Source organism: Microtus ochrogaster, chromosome 15 (assembly GCF_000317375.1).
Source record: "Microtus ochrogaster isolate Prairie Vole_2 chromosome 15, MicOch1.0, whole genome shotgun sequence".
NCBI lineage: Eukaryota > Metazoa > Chordata > Mammalia > Rodentia > Cricetidae > Microtus > Microtus ochrogaster.
In genome coordinates, this window is record NC_022017.1 from 21,675,740 (window position 1) to 21,685,494 (window position 9,755).

General features: G+C 53.1%; 1 protein-coding gene across 1 annotated transcript in view; it reads right to left on the reverse strand.

Moving 5' to 3' along the window:
• Window positions 1-668: 668 nt before the first annotated feature.
• Window positions 669-9,755, reverse strand: part of Shank3 (SH3 and multiple ankyrin repeat domains 3) — a 58,121-nt gene continuing 49,034 nt past the window's right edge. The window contains exon 23 of the mRNA XM_026782411.1: window positions 669-3,085. Within this exon, the coding sequence (XP_026638212.1) occupies window positions 2,497-3,085 (589 nt within the window). The 3' untranslated portion in view covers window positions 669-2,496. The remainder of the gene's footprint in view (window positions 3,086-9,755) is intronic.

Consider the following 9,755-nt stretch of genomic DNA (forward strand, 5'->3'; position numbering starts at 1 on the left):
GGTAAAGGGTGGGCAACCCAGCAGCTGAGGATCAGCACAACGGGGAGGGACGCGGGGCTTGAAATTTAAAGCAGATTTTATACACAAAGGGACACTGGAGGCAGGTTTCAAATCTCAGGTTAGAGAGTGGGGCTGGCATTGTTCAGTGGTAAAGTACTGACCTGGGTTCCATCCCCAACACCAGAAGAAAAACAAGTGGCAGGGATCTCAGAGGCCCATCAGTCTAGAGGTTGTCATCCAGGGCTGGAGAGACGGCTCAGACGTTAACAGCACTTGCTGCTCTTGCAGAGGATTGGGGTTTGGTTCTCAGCACTCACACTGGAGAGCTCACACCTGCCTAAATGCCAGCTAGCTTTCAAGGGCACCCTCACACACGTGGCATACACTTATACAGACATGGACAGACATAAAAATACATATTTTTTCAAGTGAGGTGTGTTCAACAGTCTGTAGAAAGCCTCAGCCAGGGTCTAGCAATCTAGAATAGGTTGGTCTAACAGGAAGCCTACAAAGCATTGCTCCAGACATCGCTGGGTCGAGAGTACACTGGGTTGAGGCTCTGGGTGACTTGCCTGAAGGGCAGCCGCTACTCCCCAACCTTAAGCAAGCAACCGAGAGAGGGTTTCATTTCTTATAAATTTATTACATAATATTATAATAATTATTATTATTAATAATAATATAAGAAACATAGATCTCTGTGGGGTGTATCACAACGTCAGGGTCAGGAGGCCTCAGGACTGGAGCAGGGGGTGAAAGCCCCCAGATGGAACTCCATACAAAAGGAGGGGTGAAGCAGAACTGACCCTGTAAAGTTAAAAACCCAAATTGAACAGAACCAAAAACCCACAGGTAAAGGTGAGACTGTGTATGTGGCAGTCCGTTACAGTGACCGCTGCTGTGTGTGACCTGGTCTGTTGGTGAGGGGGTTAGTGGGTGTGACTCTGTCTAGGGAATGGGACCGGTGGGCCAGCACAGACCGGCGTGCCAAGCCCCTGGGCCATGAAAACATCTGTTTTCTGTCTTTTTTATTTTTATTAAAAAAAGCTAGAAATAGAAACAGAAACTTGTGAGTGACGTGGATGGAGCTTAGTCCAGACTCCAAACCCTATGTTTAAAAATGCCCCAGGGCCCCCACCCCACAGGTCATTGCTGAGTGTGGGGAGTCACAGTAAGGGGGCCAGGGCACCCTCAGGAGTCTTTGCCTCTCTCCAAGGGCTGTTGTGGCCTGATTTTTTTTTTAGTGGTCCCCACAATCCCTTTAGAAGCCCAAAGGGGATACTGCCTGCAGGGGGCCCTTGAGGCCTCCCGAAGTTAAAAGGATTCACCAAGAAATCCTGCTTAAGCTGGGTGAGGCTCAAGAGCAGGCTGAGAAAACAGCACGACTCGGGAGAGCAGCCTTTCTTTGGAGAAGACAGGGCACTTTCACAGGCACACACCCATGCAGGCACCCTGCGCAAGCTTCCGCAGCCTCCCACCCATCCAGAACAGCCCCTGGGGACCACTCCACAGTCAGGCACATACAGGGCACCCATGCGCTCAGCCACACCCACTTTTCACAAGCACACAGGCGTGCACACACGTATGTGGCACACACACAGGGCAGGAATGGGGAGTCTTTGGGGTGCGAGGCAGGGAGGCTTCTCTGCTGTAGTTGCCCAAGAAGTGGGAAGGTTAGACCCCTCCTTTGGGAGAGACCCTGTGAAGATGATGGCTGGGGTTGGGTTACCGGGGCCCAGCCCCAGGGCAATAATCTCCCAGGCCACCTGGCCCTGCTAGTGCCCAGCAGGCAATGCCTGCCACCCGTCCCCCTGAGCAGCACCTAAAGGGTGGGTGGGGCATACTATAGCTCAGCGAGGGAAAGGGGGCTGAGCCGGGGTCCCCAGGGTGGGCTGCCAGGACCCTGGCTAACCCCAGGCCAGCTGGAGTGTCCCCTGCCCTGTATGGGGTGGCAGTGAGGGGCCGGAGATGGAAGACTGGGCAGCTGTGGCGGGACCAGCGAGAGGACTAGAGGGGAAGAGGGTGGGAACTGTTACGGACAGAGATATTTGTTCCTTTTCTCGTTCCAAATATAGAGTGGATTAAAATATGTAAAACAGGGGGCTCCGTGGCCCCCATCGAGAACCCCAATGTCTCCCCCCTCCCCCCGAGTCACCAAGGCGTGTCCTGACCTCGCATGCTGGACTAGGTTCCCCCTCTGGGAGAATGGCCACCAGGAGCTGTGAAGGAGGTGGTCAGGACAGAGCACCCTGCCCTAACCCCCTTCCACCCAGCCCCCCTGGTCCGCGCCCTTACTGTGTGCTGGGTGGGGTTCAGCGGCAGGGGAGGGCACTAAGCAATGTACAGGGCAAGTCTCCAAGCAACAGCAAACAGGACGATTCATGCAACATTCCTGGCCCGGGCGCCGTGGAAGGGGGCGAGCCGAGCCTGCGGCCTGGAGTAGGGGTAGGGGCCCTGCCGGCAGGGCGCAGCAGGAACGGGAGAGGAAGTGGGACGTCAGCTGCCATCCAGCTGCCTGAGCGCACGCTCGATGTTCATGCGGTGGCCAACGCGTGTGACGCCCAGCTCCACGAAGTCGTCCTTGGTGAGCGCAGGCAGGTGTGCGCCTTCGATCTCATGGTCCTCGAAGCGGTCTCGGTGCTCGCCCAAGTGGATGCTCTCCAACCAGTCGCCCACATCGAACTTGCTCCAGAGCTGCAGGGGCTTCTGCTGGAATGGCCTACGGGGGCCAGCACTGGGGCCAGAGCCGGGAGAAGGCGAGGGCAGCGGAGATGGCGAGGGGGAGCGGCTGCGCGCACTCACACTTCGCACCACGAAGCGCACTTCCTTGGGTTCGTGCGGGATGGAGAGGCTGGACGACTTGAGGATGGTGGGAGGCGTGAGGCCGAAGGGCCGCCCCGCGCCTCCCACACCCGCCCCCAGCCCCTCCACCCGCTCCAGCGATGCGGGCTTCACTGGGCTCGGGGCTCGTCTCGCCACGGGGTACCGGCCGCTGGGCCGCACTGAGTAGGAGGCCCCTCCGCCCGGGCCCCCGGGGCTGCGTTGCGCTGAGATGGTGCTCAGCTCACCGAGGCTGCTGAAGAGCCTGCGGAGGGAGAGTGGGTGAGGGCCTGGTGAGGGGCAGAAAGTGAAGTCGGGGTGGACAGAGGGGAGCAGAGCCAGGAGGACTAGGGCTGGAGGAATATCCTGTGGTCACTCTTTTTTTAAAAACGAAAACCAAAAACATCTTGGCCTGTGCCTTGCCTTACTCTGGGGGATTCTCAGACTGACTGGAATCTTAAGGAGCAAGACTAGTCCCCCACAGAGCTCTCCATGGAGGCCCCAATGGCATTCCACCGAAGAAGAGTTTCTCATTGACAAGAGCCGCTTGCCCCTCCCTGCCAGCCTCTAACACAGTCGTCTGCGGGCATGGGTTCCGTCCACAGATGCTCTGGACTGTAAGACTAGAACAGTATCTTGACCGCTCCCCACATACAACTCAGTTCCCAAGCTTGAACAGACCCAGAGAACCCGGGCCAGTCTCAGGGACAGCCGAGTCATGGTAAAGGCTGGCAGAGAACCCGGGCCAGTCTCAGGGACAGCCGAGTCATGGTAAAGGCTGGCAGTGGCAGAAGACCAAACAGGTCCACGAACACTGGAGACAAACACCAGGCAGGGCTCACACCCACAAGAGGTTGAGGCAATAGCACACGGTAACTGGAAGGCAGTCTCCCTGCACAGAAGAGCACACCACAGCAGCAATGGTGACTAGATGTGCCGCAGACATGCAGCAGTGATGGCAGACATGTAGTAGCACACGGGCAGACACACAAGGCACATGGTACCTCCGTTCCCAGCCTCACCTGGCAGGATCCTGGACTTCCAGCCCCGCCCCAGCCTGCCTGGCTGGAGGCCAGCCTGAGGTGGCTGCCCTAAAGGAAGCCTACTCCCATGGCCCCTCATTCCCATCTCTACCCCTTACTACAGCCAAGGACAGTCTCGGTCGCCGTCAGCAGCACCAAAGCCCCACGTAGCCATGCAGAGCAGCCAGGGGCAGCCAGGCACAGCGTGTGAACTGCGAGAGGCATGGGATGGGCATGCTCACTTACACAGCCGGCACTCGGGACCACCGCGCAGCTAGACAGAGCAGCCACATGCAGATGGGCAGGAAAGAGCAATGAGAGAGAGTGTTAGCAGGCCAGGCCCACAACGCCTTCCGTCACAACCACACAATGGGCAGCCAGGTTCAGGGACCCCTGTGGGACACTCTATGGAGGCTGGAACTCAGAAGGTACTGGGGAAGAGAAAGTCCCTAGGAGAGCTAGGCTAGAAGGTGTCCGATTTACCTGCCGCCTCTCTCTGGCCCTCTCCGCTGTGCAGTGCAGACCGTTAAGCGCGGCTTAGCGGTGTCTTGCAGCCTGCTAAGTCTCTCCACTGTGTGACCAACCTCCCTCCAGCTGCCACCTCACCCCACCCCCACAATGCCTTCTCTCTTAAGCTGGCCTAAGTTCCTGCCCACTCTGCACAGCATCCACAGTGCCTATTCCACACCAGCCGGAGTCCCTCAACACCTCTCTCTCCTTGTTACAGTTCAGCTATGTAATAGTCCCTTCAAAGGTTTGCGTTCTGAAGGTGCAGTGGTGTATCCAATCACTGAGCGGTAACTGGATCATGAGGGCTTTGTCCTAACCAATGAATTAATACTCTGATGGGGGGCTGGCTATGGCGCCACACACCTTTAATCCCAGTACTCAGCAGGCAAAGGCAGGCAGATCTCTGTCACTCTGAGGCAAGCCTGATCTACATAGCAAGCCCGGGCCAGCCAAGGCTACATGTTAAGACTCTGCTCCCCTCCCCCCAAAAAAACATCAATTATGATCACAACAATACATTGATGAATTCATAATTTGATGGTCTTATTCCTTCCCCTTCCGGGTCCTTCTCTCTTCCTGGCTGCCCTGAAATGACTCACTACCCCAAACCCCTCCCCAATTATAATGCTCTCCCTAGCAATGGGGCCAAGAAACCATAGACTGAAATCTCTGAAACTATAAACCAAAATACATCTTCCCTATTCAAGTTGTTCCTGTAAGGCAAAATCCGTCACAGAGAAGAGAAAGCTAACACATTCCGTTAAAGCAACTTTCTACTTATCCCTTGCACGGATTACTCCTTCCCTGGAGACCTTATTTTAATGGCTCTCTCCTCAGCCTGTCCATATTGCTTCCTCCCAACTGCTCAGATCCCCTGGTAGAGCTTCTTGAAGAAGCCAGACAGTGGCCCCAACACAAATATTCCAAGAACATCCAAGGTATACACACGGGTACAGGCAAAGCCCCCAGAAGAAACTTTCACTCCTATGGAACCTGGCCTCATGGAGCCATCTTGGCTTTGAGGGCAAAGTGGGGTGGCAAACAGAGGTGAGGTGCGCTAGGAGCATAGTTGTGAGGTCAGATTGTAGTCACATACAGAGTAAAACAAAGCCAGGAATGTCACCCTGCCTGTTTCTCCCCCTGAACTCATGCTGTGACACTGGGCATCTGTGTCACGGAACAGACATCTACACAAGACCTACTCCAAGGGTTAGGTTTCAGCAGCTACACTGGAGGCTACAAAACAGTCGTAAGGCAGTGCAGTGGGAGTTTTAAGCAGAGCTCAGAAGAGAGTCTGGGTCCAAAAGGTCTAAGCTGGGCCAAGCAGCTATACCTGTCTGGATAGCGTCAAGGCCTTCCTTCCTGGCAGGGGTGACTGGAGGCCTGGGCTGAGGGCAAACTGGCTTCAGAGGCACCCAGGGTCCGGAAACATGAGTCTGTAGCCAGTGGACTGGGAGTAGAGAGAGGGCTGGTCATAAACCTCAACAACCTCCACCAGTGTTGGAGATGTTGGGAGGCCTAGAAGAGAAGCCCAAGGAAGGGTGTGTATGCAAGGAGTAGCCAAACTATTAGTGTCTGTTCCCTGCCCACCTCTTGGGGAAGAGCTCTACCTACATTGTCCCCAGGGCAGAAACCCCAGTTTGTACAAATCTGATTTCAACATGTTTACACACACCTCTGCACACCTACCTCTGGCGATTGCCACTAATAGGGGACTGACTGACCACTAAATCGTCAGACTGTGTCCTCCACAAGGTCACCTCACAGCATCTGCTGCCCTCCAGGGTGCTCCTGGCTGATGCGGTCTCTAAGACCTTGCCCCCCAGGCAGTCCCAGTCAGTGAGATCTGACCTCTGCCCCTGGCCACCACCAAGGCTGTAGGCAGGGTCCCCTGGCTGACCAGCCGGTTCATCTGCTTCCTTGGAGGAACCCTTTCTTCAGCGGCTTCCTTCCCGGATGAATTTTCTAGCCCACACTCTTTCATAAGCTGTACTTTCTGAGGCCGAGGCATCTACCCCCATTCTCTGCTATGACTAAGAAGCCCAGGAATGCCGTATGTGAGAACCCATGGGTTTCTTCTGAGCTCAAGGTTTCTACTGGGATCTCTTAACCCCTCTTAACACACAGGATATCCAACCCTGCCTCGGTGTACAGCACCCACATGAGAGGCCTGGGGCTCCTCTACCTTTTTATCCTTGGCAAATGTCACCAATTCCTCACAGTAATCCAGGTCCTTTCTCATCACAGGAGCCCAGGCCCCTCATAGTTTCAGGTCCTTATACCATCCACCCTCCCTTCCTTTCACCTCTTCCTTCCCTTCTCTTTCTCTTTCCCCCTCCCTTTCTCTCCGCTGGGGATAAAAGACAGGCCTCGTGCATGCCAGGTAAGCCTTCCACAGCTCAGCGACATCCCAGCCCTTCAATTCCTTTTTTGCAGTTTCCTTGACTCCTGGATCCGGGCACAAACTCAGGAATAGAATACACCCTGACAAAAAGATGTCACCCTACAAACACACCACAACATCTTCCTCCAGAGACCGCCTTTCCTCTGTCAGCCCACTGATGCCAACAGGCAAGGAAAGATTCCTATTCGGGCCTGGCCAGTACCTCAGGCCTACTTGCCTTTGCACTCAGGTGAGTCAGGTCTAGGCTTGTGGCTTTTGGCAATTTGGAGGCCCCATCTCATTACAGGACAATTCTTAGTAGGAACACAGATCAAGCAGGATCTAAGAATCTCCGTAAGTCCTCTCTGCCGCCTGGCCTGTGTAACACTGACATGCCCAGGGTCCCTCTGTCTTCTCTTATGATCTCTTTCTCTACCCTAGCAGAGTCTGGACTTTTGAGAATGCATGTGCATTTGATCTGCAGAGACACATATGCATCCCATCCCCAGTATCCACCTGGTCTCAAGAACCTTCATGTATGACTTTGCCAGCACACAGGCTCTGTCCACACCCTTAACATGCAAGTGGGACCTGTATCAGACAGACAGGGCAGGGCTTTGCAGAGCCACCTGACTGGAAAATGGGTCTCCTGTGAGATCTCCTCAGTGACCTCAACAGGTCGAATGAACAGGGCACACTTTGACCACCCACACACAAGCATGTGGGGCGGGGGGGAGGCACTCAGAAACACTGCAGCAAATATTTCCAAAGCTATTTCACCATGGTTTCTTTAAACACAAGTGAGGATCTGCCAGGTATAAAACTGAGTCAACTGACTGCACACACCTGTGATCCCAGCACTTGGGAGGCAACAAGGGGAAGGATCTTAGGCTTAAGGCCAATTTGGGCTCCACAGTGAGTTCAATACCACCCTAAAGTTATATAGAAAGGCTCTATCTCAAGTGGGTGAGATGGCTCGGTAGGTGATGGCTCTTGCAGCCAAGCCTGATGACCTGAGTTCAATCCCTGGTACCCACAAACTGCAAAAACAATATTGACTTCCCATAAGTTATTCTGTGACTTCCACATGTACACCATAAAATGTGTACACATGCACAGGTGTACACACACACACACACACACATATAATAAAAGTAGAAAAGAAAGAAAGAAAGAAAGAAAGAAAGAAAGAAAGAAAGAAAGAAAGAAAGAAAGGAAGAAAGAAAGAAAGAAAGAAAGAGGAAAAAAGAAAGGTCCTATATCTCAATAAAACAAAGCAGGGGAGCGTAGCCCAACAGCTGACCATTTGCCTAGTATGCACAAGGCCCTGCGTTCAATCCTCAGCACCAATCCCTCCCCAGAAAGCCAAGGCAAAACAGCACTGCTGTAGGTTTCAAACCACATGGAAGATTCAAGCCCAAACACGAGACCCAGGAGAAAGTGGACTCTGGAGACAGGCGCAGGTCTCAAGACAGACAGCTGAGGCTCCACAACCAGCTGCGGGGCCCAAGGTTGGGTTTGAAACGATGAACAAATAACACACGGCCTAAGTCAGGCCTTTTCAGACATGAGAATCTGTCCAGCGGGGGCTAGAACTTCAACCAGAAGTAAAAGTACAGGTGGGAACACGGACCTCACAGCAGCACCAAGAACAACATTACCCTCCAGCCTCAACCAACAATGGGCCCGATGTAAATGAGCTGATCAAAAAGTTCAGATTGTTGAGCTCCTGTGGCTAGACTTTATCACTGCCTGGACTAAGACATCTGCAGAGAAGGTAGACAGAAAAGGGTCATTCCCAACTTGGTGGAATCCATCAAGAGACAGATGAGCCTGGGAGGTAAAACCAGGGGACCACACACGGACCAAAGATGTGGCACAAGGATGTGACCTCTGCCAGGACAGACCCTGAGAAGGACACAGTCACACCCAGACACCAGAACGTCACACACTTTATTAGACACTTCTCTAAGAGAAAGGCTCATTGGTGATTTTGATCCCAAAGTCAGACATGAATACTGGATTCCAGCCCCCACTGGCTACCAGGCCAGTGCTGAGCTACAGCCCCCAACAGACATCAAAGCCAGAGTGTCCACAAAGACAGACAAAAGACCAGGTCTGAAATAAGCTGGATGTACACAAAGTCACAAGTGCCCCATGCCTGTAGCCAGAAACGAAAGCCCGGTGGCAGACAGCAGGACACACTCCAGGTGACCGTTGTTACACCCAGGTATGACAATGTGATTGCCCGCACTGAAGAAACAGAGGTAGGAGGATCAAAGCCAGCTCAGACAGCATAGCAAGACCCTGTTTCCAAAACCAAAAATAAAGAGCCCAAAAGGTAGAAGAAAAGTGAGTGGGAACAGAACGAAATACAGAGGCAAATGGAGGAACACAGGGTACGAGGCAGTTTAGTGACGCTAAGCTGAGTGAGCGCTCAGTATAATTTATTACTTATATAGCTAAGAAATGCCATGAGTAACAGCGATACAGCAAAAGTCTACCACTGCAATGTAAAATTACGGAGTACAAACGCAGTGTGTTACGAAAGGTGCTACTAGGAACCTAAGAGATCTTTGCCTGTGCACCCATGATATAGCACTTGCATTAAGCTTCCTTTTATTGATTTAATATATGTTTATTGAGGCCCTGCAATAGGCTAAGCAATAAGCTATGCACAACTTTCACCAAGAAAAGCAGCAAGGAAGGAACAAGGGCTAGTGATGGGTGGAAAGACAATGAAGAAAAAGGTCTGGTGAAGGTTGTATCAGGACACCTCCATCTTTGAGGATCCAGTTTTGTAGGCAAACCTGAGAGCCAGGCCACTCATCCTGACTGGTCCATATCTACCGCACCTACTCTAAGGGTGCCTTCATCACTGAACTACTGAGAAGGGCTTTCAATTCTGGCTGAGAAAAGAGGCCACAAAGGGAGAAGGCCTGAGAACAAGCCACTTGAACGTCAGCGATGTCCCTGAACCTCTTAAGAGAGGCAGTGTGAGCCGGGCGATGGTGGCACAC